The following is a 15,480-nucleotide window of genomic DNA, read 5'->3' as shown; positions in this document are numbered from 1 at the left end:
GAGAGAGAGAGAGAGAGAGAGAGAGAGAGAGAGAGAGAGAGAGAGAGAGAGAGAGAAAGAGAGAGAGACTGCGTCATCGAAGAGCATATCAGTAGCGTATTCTCGATTTTGGTATTATGTAAAAATGTAGCCGAATGAAATTATCGAAAGTTTCACATTGATATTCATATTGATCGCATCGGGTGACTCTCAACGAACCGATTAGCCAACGTTAATATTTCTTTTTTGAAGCGGTTCGTGAAGGACGGAAGTCATCCGATGATTGAGACATAGGAATTAACTGATGACCTTTGTTGCATACTTTGACGTGTTTTATTTTTCACATCCCACCCATAAAAACGAACGAAACGAATAAAACGTCACGACGGTCACGATGTTTAATATCAATAACGCGACGTTACGTTCGTCGGTTCGCGATCATGCGACGCCCCGACGCGACGGTGCGAGATAAAAATACGCTTTCCCGATGAGGGTGATGCAGATTTATCGAGCACCAAATCTAATTTCAGGAAATCGCGTCAACACGCGAGCACTCGATATCGAAGTGCTTCGTACGGAATTGTCTAAGGCCGATGTTTAAAATTAAACCCACGCACATAGGACTCCCGTCGAGTAGACATTATCTTCGTCTCTCAAAGTTAACATCAGCCGTCGCCATCGCGGCCCGTTATTTTTACACGAAAAATGTACGAGAATGCATCGCCTGACCGTCGCAAATGTCACAGGTCATTTCGCCGGACACGATAACGATTAATTTTTCCTCGATGAAATTCTTATAACGCGATAACCGTTTCCATTATAGTAAACGCGATTATATATATATAATGCGTATTATCCTTATTGTTAGACGCAAGCGCTATAATAATAGAAGCACTCGCCGTTAAAAGCATTTTAAATGCATTTTCATGAAAAAGAACGGCACGAGCGTTGCGCAATGCCGAAGAAAATCGTTTTATTACGATTTGCTCTGGTCCTCACAATATAACTACATCTAACATCAAATTAAGTTAAAATTTTGAAAAAGCTGAATCAATTAAAGACGATTACATATAAGCGCTTAGCTCGCAAGAAACTTATTTTCCTCGTTCGTCATTATATCGACATTTTAAAAAGTACAAGTCTCTCGAAAATTGATAAAGAAATTAGAGTCGGAATTAAGATTGTAGATCTTCGATGTGGCTTCATCGGAACTTGGAAAAAAAAATTCCTCCAATATTCTCGCGGAGAGAAAGGGATTGAATTATGCTGGATGGATTTAGGCGAATATGCATCCGCTTGTGCATTGTACAGCATTGTGGAACACGGACGTGGCCGCACACGAAGGAGAATTTGGTGCAGTGCACGAATCGCTCGATACGCGTGACGCAGGTGGTAGTGGCGGTGGTGGTGGTTGAGTATCCGCGGGAGAGAGCGGTCCCACGAAAAGCTGAATGGAGCCGGGATGACGAAACTAGGTCAGAGCTTGATTGTTCGGCCGTATTTCCGACCAATCAGCTGACAAGCATGACCCGTGGATTTATCGACGATACTTCCGGCTGCGAGAGACAGGATGAGCTGAGTATCCGCACCATCCTTCCGCCGACGCGCGACGCGCGACGCAACGGTATAATAATAATCCGCTGACGCATTAGACAACAGCCCTGTCCTCGTTTTGAAAACTTGAATGGAAGCGTCCCGTCGAATGCAGATCGATAGAGGAAACCCCGACGTAATGAAATAGATTAATCGATTAGAAGAACTATATACATCGCGTCCCAAAAAACTAACGTCAAGGATACAAAAGTGTTCCGAGGCGTTCTTCCGTTAAATTTTACCCTGCAGCGTAACTTTAAATTCATTTTCCCCTGGAAAAATATTTCGCGACATTCAGAATTGTATCAATAGAATTTTTTATTGTTTACAAAATGCGTGTATAATACTCATAAAATAGAATTTTGTCGCGCGACGTGGCTGTTTAAGTAAGCTGAGCGCTGAGCTTAAGAATAGAATTAGAAACGCACAAATTGCAGTAGCAAGATCCAGCGGGGGTGGTCAACTGGTCAGCCTTGGCGCCTTGACTCGAAGGGCCTTGTTAAAGTCCTTTTCTTACGCGCTGTTATGTAAACACTGAAAAAAAAGCTGAATGAAAGTAATTCTACTGTGAGTTTTTGGCACATGGCCATTATAGTCAACCTCGCGGTCGATGAGCGTCAGCGCTGCCTCAACCAGGCATCATTTCATCATTATCGATCGTTCTATCAATCTATTGCAAATATGTGTACAACAACTATTGGACGTACAACGTACGAGGTACGGGGTGAGTCTTTCCGCGTTAATCGATGACAGACGACGACAATCGTCGCCGCAATCGTTTCGCACGATCGAGGTGCGGTATTGTCCCCGTACTCGTGCTGTTGTGTATCGAGTACGTTTGAATGCAGCTATCGCGAGACTCGCGCACAGGCGCATACAAAGGACAGCGAGATAAAGCGCACATACTGTTCGCTGTTCGTGCCTCTTTGGAGAACAATAGCGCGCGCGCGGATGTCTCGTGCGGTCTCGATGGGAGACGAGTCGTTGGTGATTGTCGTCAGTCGCTTTTGCGTCACGGATAAACATCGATCAATCTTGAAATATAAATGTCGCGCAAACAACGGGAGTAATACGAATTCACGAAGCGATTCCGAAATGAGATTGCGAGACGATAAGCGTGTATTCGTACGTTGCGGTCGCGCGGGGTAAAACGACGACAATTTTTGTACCCGCGAGCGCGAGATTGGATCGTCGTTTCTCCTCGAGACACACACCTGTTTAGCATTATCGCGATGGGTCACTAAAGTGACTCATGACTGATTGAACCGCGAATAATAGTACGCAACTATTTTTTTTTAATTCCCTGCGAGTCCTCGAAAGAAGACCTGCTGAAACGTTGTCTTATGAAACAGGTACTTACAGGACTAACTTTGCTTTGCTTGAATTTTCAGCGTCCCGTTCTATCAGGAACCGCGATATAAGCGAGAGCTGTCTCTGGATATCAACCCTAACGACATGTTGACTCTCTTGTCACTGTGGGAGAACGAACAGCGTAACGGGTAATGATCGGCGACATTTCTTTAAAATTCATTACATCTTTATAAATATTAAATACACGCTATAAATACAGCGATTCAACTTTTATTCCACCAACAGAAACTGGCGCAAATACCCTAACGAGGAGTACGAGATTGACGACGGCGATTTCCTTGACGAGGAAGACGGTAGAAACGGTTCGTGTTGATGACTCTCCGATTCTATACGTACGATTAACTCAGCTGCACGAAAATAAAAACAATCAAAGGATAACAATGATAATTTCTTTAGCGAGGATAATATCTGTCTTTTCGTCAGTTCTGTATCCTTTTTTAGCTCTCCCGTGGCTGACGCCGGTGTATCCCTCGCGGCACTACGACACATTGTCGCCCTCCGACATCGGAATAGTCCGGACTCACCCGCCGAGCTATTACGAGCAATACGGAAAGCAATTGGAGCAGTACGAAGACCCCGCGCAATACGGCAATCATGTTAATCCGCAATACGATTTCCTTTATCCTCAACGTGCCGCGTACTATCCCCAGAAGAGGTTTATGGTGTCCAAGAAGCGAACGCAGGTGAATTAAACTCGACGAGGGCTTGCACAAAGAAGAAATTCAAGTTAGACGAAAGAAAATGGTCGAAAAACGCCTTCTTTTTTTGCACTTTCAGAGCTACGATCCGTACTCGGCCGCTCAGCTGCGGTTAAGCTCCCAACCGCGAAGCTACCAGTATCCTCATCGAATGGTCTACTAAGTAATTCGCGACGTTTTGGGGCTGGGGCTGCCTAGAGGCGCGCGCGAGGAGAAGCGAGATGTCTCTCGGATGGAGATTCTACCGGAAGGCAAAGGATATTAGCAGCCGACGTTCCCTTGGACTTTGGAGTCGGAGCTCTCTTTCCACGAACGGCTCTCGCCCGTCGCTCCTCCTCAGCTATCCTCCCTTTCTGTCGCAAGAGGCGGAACAAGCAACAGTCGCGGATGATGCGGCGACGATGCGGATTTACCCGTTCTAAGAAACACGGTGCTCACAGAGAGAAGCTTTCCTCGGATTCGCAAGAGCCGCGCTGAACAACTGATTGTGAGAGACGTGAGAAACTGATCTTCCATCATCCAGTCTTTTTAGTCCAAGTATCTCGGAATAGAACATAACACAAATATAAAAAGCGATAAATTCGCGTTTAGGATATAGCATTTTACCGTGGTGACAAGAATCAACCTTTTGACGGGTCCTTCACAGAGGCCGTTTAGTAAGAATTTTATGATGCAGCTTGTGAAACATATCAGAGTCTACGACTCAATATTCGGAACAATTTCTTGTTCCGTTTGAAAAAGCAAGATCGTCGAGGAAACCGATCAGTTTCGATCGAGCTCTCTTTCTCTTTCTCTCTCAATCCGATCCTGCGATAATACTTAAAAAGAAAAAAAAGAAGTTTCAGCGCGCTCTTGTTACTTATACTTGCTTAATGGTAATGTTACAATTTTAAGCTCCTTTTGCGTGTAATACGGGTGTAATACGCGACGCGCCCGTAATAACGCTACGACTGAATCTTTAAACAATCGTAGTATCGAATCAAATTACCCTCAGGCTTGGTTTCGACGACTTTGTGACTGATAAAACACCCAACACCCACACACACACAAACACACCCACATATATGTATACATATAATACAAATATGTACATGAGACGATATAGTTTTGTTTATGAGTTAGCATGAGACTAGATGTAGATATATTCGTCTATTATATACTAGATAATTCGAGCGAGTAGGAATTGAGAGAACGTGGAGAGAACGAAAAGGCGAAAGAGACATATTCGACGTTGTATATGTATAAAGCGATGAAAAAGAATAGAGGCCGACCGAAATTTACCGTGTGAGATTAAATTCCACTTTAGTATGCAGATTATGAGAACTGCGCGTTAGAGCGTTACCGTGAAATCTCTAGAAAACTTGTAGCGGTCGCATCAACAAAAGCAGAGTGTCAAGACATATATATACATGTTACGTCGTTTAACCAAGGAAATGCGAGCCGAACGTTGATCGACCGTCGCGTCGCGTTGCGTCGTCTTTGTCATATTTCAATTATCGGTGTCTGTATTTTTGGAAAACGAAGAACGCTCGAAGAAGAAGAAGAAGAAGGAACAAATGCGAGCATAATATCCTTGAGGGGTTTATCCTCGTAAGGGATTTATCTTCGAACCAAACACGGCCTTCCATATTCAACACTCCGAGGAGACTGACAATTTTTACATAATTAATTAACATAACTACACTTTACATACATGCGTAACGTCTTCACTAACGAAGTTACATGTTGTGCTTTTGTTCCCTGCCGACGTTTGAATTAATTATAGATACTGAGTGTCCAGCACGTTCGTTGCTTTTTATTTATGAATTCGTCGAGCGAAGTTGACTTTTTCCATATTCTTTTTAGGAACACTGGCACACGTGTGCCATACGTCCAGTTCTTTTTAAATTTTATTATTATTGATAAAAGAAAAAAGCGAACAATATTCACCACAGTATTTTCAATTTTTTTCATGCTTTTCTTTATTCACACGCACACACACACACACAAAATTGCTATGGATTTAAATTAAATGAATCAAATATAACTAAAAAGTGAAATCTCTTGAAAAGAATCCATCCTTGAAGAGATATTAAATCTATTCGTGCCCATATAGTGTCAGATCGAAAAACAAATTTTGTTGATTACAGAGTGCCAGCGGCGATGTGATAAAATCTGCTAACGGAATATGATGGCATCAGATTGACTTCGTAATCATTTGAATGACACATTTAAATAGTTATGAGATGACAGATTCTGCTGGAATCTGCTGGTAAACTGTCAACGTATCGCTAACACTTTGCTCTCTAATTAAAGCTCTTCGTTTAAAGCAAGAAAGGCCGGAGCACTCTCGCAAGTCTGGAACAACGTCCTTCCGAGGACAACCGAATACGCGATAACGGGGAACCGTTCATAATTTTGTTCGGGACATTTATTTGTTGTCCAACGTAGTTACGTTCAGATTAGCGATATAAGTTTCAAAAAAGACACACACACATAGACAGAGACATACGCATCAGAAATATCCGATATTCGCGATGCGCACGTAATGTCGGACAGGCGGTAACGATCGCAAACGAAAGGGAATCAGCCAATTAGCTTTACTCTTCTCGAATAATCTTTTGCAACAACGCACGATCAATGTTCAAAGCAGGTTTGCCTGAAAGTGTGTATTTTTGTTACATGTATGATGGTAAAAAAAAAAGAAAAAAAAAAACGGCAGCGGCCGCGCATAACGTGCACATATAATTTTTCTCCCTCGCGCACACGTGATATCCCGATTTACACGTTCAACGTCTCTTCCTGTTACCGATAGTGATTACGCCGTTATCATTAAGACGAAAGCGATCCTTTCCTTTTCTTTTTCCCTTATTTTTATAAGTAAAGCATCGATTGTCTCTCTCAATCACATGATTTGGCGACGGTTAATTTTTGTCTACGAAAAGTTGTGGAAATGAAAAATGATATGTGTGTGTGTATATATATATACATATATACACATACACACACTATCCAATATGATGTCTGAAATGAAAGTGTCGTCTCTGTCTCCTTTTGTGAAATGTACAGCAGGATCCGTTCTCCGTATGGGAGCTGCGAGCAAGAGAATGCTGCGGCGGTGATCAATTTCGAGACGATCGTTTAAGTTTAAAGTTTAAGCCAATCTCGATCGACAATTAACTTATAATTAATTTTTCAATGATGATATATAATATTAACTGATAAGTAATATATATATAATAATAACTAATCAAGCAACTTGTCCTGTTTTGATATGACGTATAGAATTATTAATTCTTGACTGTTTAATCCTTTATTTTTATTATCTGCATAAGCATGATCTGAATTTTAATACATGGGAGTTTTTGAGTTTGTTGAGCGTGCAAATCGAAATTTAAAAAGTCCAAATGGCAGATTTATGGAAATGGCGGCTTTGAGCAATCAAGTAGAAGTCGGTTGACACCGAACAAGTTGATAGAAATATCGTCGCGGTCGAGATCGCCCTAGATCTTCAATTTCAACTCGTTTCTCAATTTTTTTCATCGCGTTACAACGCGCCGGTCGCTGAAGCGTATTCGCGCCGAACGCGCGTCTTGCGCACTCTATATCCTCTTGAGTTGCACCACTTGCACCCGGACTGACTCGGAGCGCGTTCGATTTCCGAGGACGACGGCGAAGACGAAAGCCGCCACAAAAACAAATATACCTGTATATTCTTCTTTAAGAAAAAAAACATCCGCGTTTCTCTCACTTTTAACAGAAACAACGCTAATTTTTGTATAATCTGTGAATTCTGTCTCGGCTTATCGACTGGTATCGAGTTGTACTTATCGAGATTCGAGTATCGACTGCTTATCCCCGTCCCCCGACCCCGTCAAGTGACAAGTCGTTTCGTTCTGTTCCTCCCTCTCCCACATACATCTTTGTTTTTGTTAATAAAGGACAATATTTAACATGAAATCGGTGGAATCCACCATGATTAAAATACATATGTAGAAATTGTACGTTCGCGCGTCGATCATCACTCATCTTCGTAATTCGTATTCGCGCTTAACCTCTAAGTCTAAGTTACCTGTTAGGTTATCTCGCTTCGTTTCGGCGTCAACGGAAGACGTTTGCACGACGATAAAAGTTGCGACGAATAAGTTTACGAGTCACGCCGATCACGCGTAACACCTGTGTGAGAAACTAGGAAGACTGGCATGAAATTATCTTAGGTCTGCGATTTATTCCTTTCTTTTTCTTTTTTTTTCTGCTCAAATCTGGATACAGTGGATTAAACAATAGAGATGATCTCCGATCGCGCGAGCGAATATCTGCCTTCCATTCCGTGGGCGGATTGGGTCGATTGGATTCTGAAACAGATTTATACAATTTCTTTGTTCTATTTTTTTTTTTACACAGAACGAAGCTCAACCGTGAGGTGGCCGGTCAATCCATGCCGCGCGGCGCGGCGTCGCGACTCGCGACGCTGGGCGAAGGGCAACACAACACTTGACGAATATCGGAACCGGGAGTGAACCACTGATAGAACTCACTTTGACTTGCCCCGCACACAGAATCGAGAGAAGATTCAGATTCTCTTTTCAAACTCTCGCCCGTCAAACCACTGTCTTTTATTTCCTACAGTTCTTATTCTTCCCTTCCTTACAGTTCTCCCTTCCGCGATACTACATCCAGATGCACAATTTTGTTACTCGATACGTCGCAGGCGATTCTTATATCTTTTCGCCCTCCGTACGAATAATTTCGACAATCGACGCGTTCAGAAAGTTAACTCGCGACCTCATCTACTTCTCCCTCTGGGAAAATCCACAAAAGAATTCACAGAAAACACAAAATATCACAACGGTCATCTCTAGAGTGTGCGCGTGTGGTGTGGCATATATATGTATCCTCTCATACGCGGGCGAGAATGTATATGAGATGAGAATGAACAGCTGACAGCCTGCTCTCCCGCGCGAGAACGTGAAAAAATGATTGTTAACCAACACAAACACTTGAACGTTAACGACCTACACTACATAGTCGCGTTTTTTGATCGTTTTCCCACCCCCGCCCAGATTGTCATTGCTGAACGATCGATATCACAGCACCATGTATTGTTGCACGGTAAACTTCACTGAACGAGAGCAAAAAATGGAATTTTATATACAAAACTCGAAATTCGTCAAGATCGAAAGCAGTCTAATTGATTTTTCAGGCACATGCATGCATCTTACAATCGAGGAGTTTAATCGACTCAACGTGAACGTCCGATTATTTTATTGGCCCTAATCTGTCTGATAAAAAGCCCTTTTTCTTCTTTTTATAATATTACGTTCCTCGGATCCCACATCGCAAATGTAGGAGCATTCATCGTAGAATCGCGCGTATCACTGTACAACATTTAACATTATCCGAACGACGTCCCGAGAATTTTCGTATTTGATAGGTGAAGAACGGTACCAAGAAAATTGACACATGTAATTTTTTTCTCTCTACATAAACTGCATCTATTTTGTTTTCCGTTCAAACACTAAATATACTTAACCACTGCACCTTCAATCGCATTCGAGTATGGCAGAGAGACACCTCCTCCCCCTTTCACCCTCCCGCGATGTCTGAAAGGAATATAAAAATATCCCCTTCAGGCACACCGCGTTCGGGTGTTCTCCTCCATACCGGAATGCGGAGCACAATCACTTTTCCTTTTCTTTACATTTCACTAGACACATGCTCAGAGCTCATTTTTTGTTAACGCCACCAAACACTGTCCTTTAGGAGAAACCAACCAGTCCTCACTGAAAAAGAGGCAAACTGCTGTTGGCATTACGAAAACACAGATACGACAAACTTTATTTTGCGATAAACAGATTTCTGTCTCTTCCTGGATTTGCTTTTTTTTTCCCTCACTGTCTTCACTCTTGGGCACAGTCCAAACTTTATAAACTTGTAACTACATTCACGGATTTTACTTACTGCACAATCACTTAAATGTTATGCCACACAAAAGAAATCTACAGAAATAAGTCGTAAAACGGTTAATTATATAAATTTTCCATATCAAATATACTCTAACCCAGGCCTTTCACATTTTTTTTGCCATTACGGTTTTATGAAAATTGTTTTCGCGACTTATATGTGTGTTCTCATATCATTACAGCACGGTCAGATACGCGATGTGTCTGGCATTGACTTCAAAGGACTCTACTTTTAAACGATCCTCTTTAGCAAAGTATAATTTATAAGTATATATAGCTTTGAAATAAGTATGTATATATATATATATATATAGCAATTAAAACATATAAATGTCCAAGATTTGATATTTTTGAAATCTAGAATTATATAAAGAAATTCTTTTCGTAATTTTAAAGCGGAATATTCACCGCGTGTTTAACTATTTTTACGTGCACATACACACGCACACACACACAACACACACACACATATATGTCTCAAGAAGACATTCATTTTGCATTTGGCCAAGAAATAAAATCAATTAGATTAATATATAATTATATGCATGTCTGCAAATGTGAAAGAACTGTGCACAATATTACTAATATGTACGTATAGTCGATAATGTATGTATATGTATATAATACAAATAAATTCTTATACTACACCTTAAAGTAATTATATAGCATCACTTGCGATAATGAGAACTACACAATATCTGCAATAATATTCAGTATGGTCATTAACGATCTTGCTGATGGAAACTTTACCGTTTGGTAATCGCGGCTACCTGATGAAAATCTCTAACTAGGGAACGGTATCAAAGTTGTGTTTTTTGATAGAAAATAAGTACTCTAATCTCTCAGAATTAGCAGTAACGTCGATGATGTGCATTTATGGAGAAGTAGTCATAATTCTGGAAAAATATATCACAAATCAAGATTACCGTATCAAGAGATACAGAGAGCGCGATATCTCTCAGTAATATTTCACAATCACCCTCGTCTATCATTAAGTTTAACAACTGTACAATACAAGGATCAAATATTCATAATAATGCGCAATAAAACCTCGCATTGCCTAATTTCGACCTACGTTCGAATTTACGTGTGCATGTAGAGATTCACACAATCTCTCGTGTAAATCTATTTAGATCGGTAAACTCAAATCTGCCATCAGGCATTACCAGTTCTTATCGCATGTCTGATTGTAGGATATAACGTTAATGCACTCGACATTCTCATGTCGATGCAATGTACATTCGTATAAAAAAAAAAGAAAGAAAAAAGAAAAGAAAAAGTATCAAAGCACCATTACGATTCTGTCTATAATCATGAGATTAATTCATATCTGGAAGCCAGTAGAAAACGAAATACTTACATCGATCAAAAAACACAAGTTCTTCTTCTCACAAGTTCTGTACATTGTTCAGCAGTTTGAGAGACTTTCCCACCATGATCATTTGGCGAGAAAGTATTGTAGTATTCTCGAAAATGGACTAAGCGAAATGTACAATACTTAAACATTAACAATATAATTATTCATTTATATAATTTGACGTAAAAAAAAAAAATGAAAGGAGGAAAAATTTTCAGTTTCTCTCTTCCACATAAAATACTTACCGCCACAAATCTCTAGATTCTGGACCGCGTGCAGCACAATTTCCAAAATTTACATATTTGCGGCGCTAAACATTTTCAACGAAAAAAATTAAAAATTTTTCCTCATCTCGCAGTTTATGTCGTGCTTCTCGTTTAATCCATTTTGAGAAAAATATTTCCTTGCCAAATGATCAGAATGGAAAAGACCCTAAAGGGAGTTGCACGTTGAAGAATCTTCGCACTTACGATATGAAAATACGGACACAAGATACGATACTAAGGTTTTCTTAGGCGCTACCTCCCTTGACCACTACGATCACCAAGTGGTCCTCTTTAAGACTCTCTTCGCTTAAACTAGGACACGTGCGTTTCAAAAGTTCCGTCGAGAATGCACAGGGTGGGAAGGCGTAGAGCACGCCAGTGCCTTCCGTGTCCTTGTTCACCAACGATATGACACCGGCAGCCTCTTTCTGCTTCAGATAGGAGACGAGGTTTCGCAGCGGCCGCGTTTGCACATTAGCGTCGTCACTGGTGATCGCGGTACTCGAGCCAGCTAAGCCGAGGAAGATGGCGTGCGAGCTCGACGTTTGGATCCGTTTAGATACGTCGTCCAGCTTGGGCTGGTCGAGACGCAGCCGCTGCGTAATGCGCAACATATGCTTACCCTCCTCGTCCTTCATCAGAGAATCGATTATCTCCGTCTCGCCATCGGTCAGGTGGAATTTGGCTGGGAACAGCGAGTTCTTTAGGATCAAGGCGCCTTGCCAAACCGCGATCGATTTGCGCGCGACGTCTGGAAGCGTGCGGGACGTCGACAGCATTCCGGTGCGGGCGTTCTCCGAATCGGAGTCCGAGTCTGCCATCTGCCGTCGGCGCGGCGAGCGTGATCTCGATCTGTCGACTCCAGGTTCGCGCGAGAGCGATCTTCTCAGACCACGTGGAGTCTCGTACTCCAATTCGGGCGGTGGTCTTCTACTGGGCCAGTCGGCTTCGTCGCGGACGTAGCCGTCGGGATAGGAGCCTCTGTAACCACCTCGGGCGCTTCCTCTCCTGTCGTGCCACGGCGCATTACCTCTGCCACCGCGGAAGCTTCTCGCCCCGTATCCAAACTCGCCGTCAGGCCCATAGGGATCATACGGCGATTCGTAGTCGACCGGGCGTGGTCTGCTGAAGTCGCTGCTGTCCTCGGGATACGATCTAGGTTTGAAGCCAAAGTTGGGACTCACGTCGGCAAAATCCACTCGCAGCCGGCGATCCGGCCCGCCCAGAGGGAAACCGCGCATCTCCTTGACCGCTGCTTGCGCGGCGTCGATCGAATCGTAGAGTATATAAGCGTTACTGTCGCCCTTGATGTAATCGATCTTCTTTATCGCGCCAAACCGATCAAACTCCCGTTCGAGCTGGGGTACGGAGGTCCACGGGCCAAGGCCGCCCACCCATATCCGGGTGGTCGGGGTTGCTTTCCCGTAGCCGATCTTACACTGAAACTTGCCGATATATTGGCCCGACAGCTCCACCTTGCATCGATGAGCCATGTCTAGGGTTTGGAAGCGCACGAAAGCGTACGCGTTGCCGGTGCCGGGCGGTGGGCGCTTTATGTCGATGTCGTCGACGATGCCGTACTTGCTGAAAATACGGCGCAGCTCCTCCTCCGTGATATTGATCTCGAGATTACCGGCGAATAGAGTTCTGGTCGCTAGAGGGTCGTCCTCCGGCGACACGTGGTGCAGATAATTGGGAAACTTGTCTTTCTTGTTTTCCACTCGCTCGAATCCATGGACCGGATGGCGCATCATCATGTGTCGCGGCGGCCCGTAGTGATGGGGCGGGCCTGGGTGAACGTGGGGCGGCCCGTGGGGATGTATGGGCGGTCGGACGAACTCGTGATGCGGCGGCGGGATGGTCTCGCGGCGCATCTCGCGATGAGGAGGCAGGCCGACTGGCGGCCCGTACACCCGCTCGTATCTCTCGAGCGGTCTGTGTCGGTCCGTAGGTCCCGGCGACCGTGGGTAGTACCTCTCGTACTCCGGCGGCGTAATCGACCGCGGACGACGGTAAGTCTCGGGTCGGTCGTACACCGGCTCAACCAGGGCCATTTTGTCGTACATGATGATGCGCGGTTTCGCGTGTTTAGCGTCCCGGGCGTCCTCGGAACTTCGGAAGCACACGTAAGCGACCCGCTCGTCCGGCTCGTGCGAGATCTGAATGGAGAACTCGCCGAACTTTTTGTACTCCCTGTAGAGAGTGTCCTTAATCACCTCGTCGCTGGCCTTTGGATGGATGGAGCTGACGCAGAGCACCTTGTAGCTGTAGGGTCTCTCTCGCGGCACGTCGCGCGACGCCCGTAGATACTCGTCGCGATGGGAGCTGGACTCGACGTAGCGAGCGTGAGACGATGCCCTCGTCGGCGGACTCGGACTCCTGGCACCTCGGCTTCGCCGCCGAATCCTTTCCGGACTGATACGCTCGTCGCTCGAGTCATCGTACCTAGAAATCATACGATCATATTAACTTTTAATAGCACAGGCATAACGTATACAGACACGCAACAATGAACCACGTGCCACGTGCCACATGCCACATCCCAAGTTACATCTGCGACAACTGCAGCGAGATTAAGGCACTGTAAAATACTCGCGCGGCGAAAGTTACAACTTGAACGAACGCCGAGAAATCACAAGAATTCCCATCGTCAAGTTTCCCGGAGACGCGTTAAATGTCGCTATAGATGCATAAACATTTCGCCAGCTGTAGCGACGGAAGGGTAGTTCTAGGTTCCAGCCCACTCGACGGACTACGCCCGCACATGTAACGCAACCACATCCTGCACCCATATACGCGCACAAAAAGGAAAAGGAGAAGAAAAAGAAAAGAAAAGGAAAAAAAATAGAAGAGAATCCGTCGCGCGTCATCGACGCTACGTATCACATGTCAACCATCATCGTAATGCAGATCAACGATCTCGACGAGCGGAAGCTAGCAAGGGGGGCAGGGGGGCGGGGAGAGTAAAAGAGGAAAAAAGAAGACAAGGCGCAGGAGGTCGCGTGTTGAACGCAACTTGTTTGACATCAACGACGACAGACGAGGACTGAGGAGAGTGAGGAGATGCGCGTGAAGTTGCCATCGGGGGAGACGAGCGAGAGCGAGAGCGAGAGTCGAGACGAGAGCTCCCCTGGCCTTCGCGGACCCGCTCGGTCAGCTCGGTGTCGCATTGTCGCATTTCGCAAGCGTCTTACCGTCCCATGGAAGATCGGCTCCGCTTGACACGAGGAGGCGGGGTGTCGCGACTCGAGCTCCTCTTCATGTTGTTGCGGATCTTGACCGTGATTTTGTGTCGATCGTCCCGCGGAATCCCAATCATCAACGCTGCTTGCTGCTTGCACCGCAGCTCGACGAGGAACAAGAGAAAAGAAAGACACGCGGAAAAGGGGGTGAAAGAGGAAAGAGGATGGAGGAGGTGGAGGAGGAGGAGGAGGAGAAGAAGAGAGGAGCAAGGACCAAGTGCGTCCCAAGGCTTTGCTAGAAAACGGCTTTTTTCCCCCGGCGGAACGACTATCTCTCCGCTGCACGCTATACCGCTGTCCCCGCTGTCAGTATCGCGTACCGCTGTACCTCGCTAACCTCGCCTGTTTGTGGCCTACGCTTACGAATCTTGCGATTGCGACGCAACGAGCGAACAAAATGGCGCCCGTTGTTACTTGCCCCGTGCCCGTATTCCCCACTCCCCGTCTTCGTCGTCATCGCCGCCACCACCGCCAGGCGCCACTGTCGCCACCCCGAGTTTCCGTTCGCGACGACTTCCGGGCGCGAGATTTTGCACCTTACCTCGATCGAGAAAAGAAAGAAAAAAGAGAAGCCCAAGACCCACCGAGTAAACAAGGAATAAAGATAAATATTTTTATATTTTTACATATTTTGCATTTTCTTTTCACAATCCGCCACATTTCTTATGAATTTCTATCGATGACGGATGGATTCTCTCATAAAGAAAATTCGTTTCGCAGATACACGAGTATTTATAATTCGTTTACCACTAGCAAAATTAATGTGAAAAACATGACAAGTATCACATTTTAAAGATAAATGTGTGTACGTTAGAAGATAAGATACATAATTAACATGAATTTTATTTATTTTTAACAAGACATTTTTAACAGATATAAAAATGTGAGTAGCCAATAATAATCGAATGATGATTGAAATAACGTTAAATGAGTCACTAAGAGTTCTAAAATATTGGAATATTTTATTGATCGTCGTAACTGAATTTTTCCGTATAATTTATTATAATCAAATTCTCGAGACACGCTACATCC

At 44.2% G+C, this 15,480-nt stretch overlaps 2 protein-coding genes across 2 annotated transcripts in view; one reads left to right on the top strand and one right to left on the bottom strand.

Moving 5' to 3' along the window:
* The window catches only part of LOC112453658 (prohormone-2-like), an 11,404-nt gene extending 4,534 nt beyond the window's left edge, over positions 1-6,870 (top strand). The window contains exons 6-9 of the mRNA XM_025014535.1: positions 2,964-3,071; positions 3,169-3,245; positions 3,385-3,626; positions 3,721-6,870. Coding sequence (XP_024870303.1) covers positions 2,964-3,071; positions 3,169-3,245; positions 3,385-3,626; positions 3,721-3,804 — 511 coding nt within the window. The 3' untranslated portion in view covers positions 3,805-6,870. The remainder of the gene's footprint in view (positions 1-2,963; positions 3,072-3,168; positions 3,246-3,384; positions 3,627-3,720) is intronic.
* Positions 6,871-9,089: 2,219 nt separating this feature from the next.
* On the bottom strand, positions 9,090-15,052 carry LOC112453655 (putative RNA-binding protein 15B). The gene is made up of 2 exons (XM_025014528.1): positions 14,401-15,052; positions 9,090-13,651 (listed from the first exon to the last, which is right to left on the bottom strand). Exons 1-2 carry the CDS (start codon positions 14,523-14,525, stop codon positions 11,452-11,454), a joined length of 2,325 nt encoding a protein of 774 aa, XP_024870296.1. The 5' UTR covers positions 14,526-15,052; the 3' UTR covers positions 9,090-11,451.
* Between the last annotated feature and the right edge of the window lie 428 nt (positions 15,053-15,480).

Source organism: Temnothorax curvispinosus, unplaced genomic scaffold, assembly GCF_003070985.1.
Source record: "Temnothorax curvispinosus isolate PA1 unplaced genomic scaffold, ASM307098v1 QBEX01004550.1, whole genome shotgun sequence".
NCBI classification, from domain to species: Eukaryota; Metazoa; Arthropoda; class Insecta; order Hymenoptera; family Formicidae; genus Temnothorax; species Temnothorax curvispinosus.
The sequence above is the reverse complement of the archived record's forward strand: the minus strand, read 5'-3'. Positions and strand labels throughout refer to the sequence as shown.

What these genes read in the sequence shown, in the direction of transcription:
- LOC112453655 (XM_025014528.1), bottom strand. Translation starts at nt 14,525, where the DNA reads ATGATTGGGATTCCGCGGGACGATCGACACAAAATCACGGTCAAGATC. An exon ending in AGCCGATCTTCCATGGGACG is followed by an intron (nt 13,652 to 14,400) that starts GTAAGACGCTTG and finishes TATGATTTCTAG; the next exon opens with GTACGATGACTCGAGCGACG.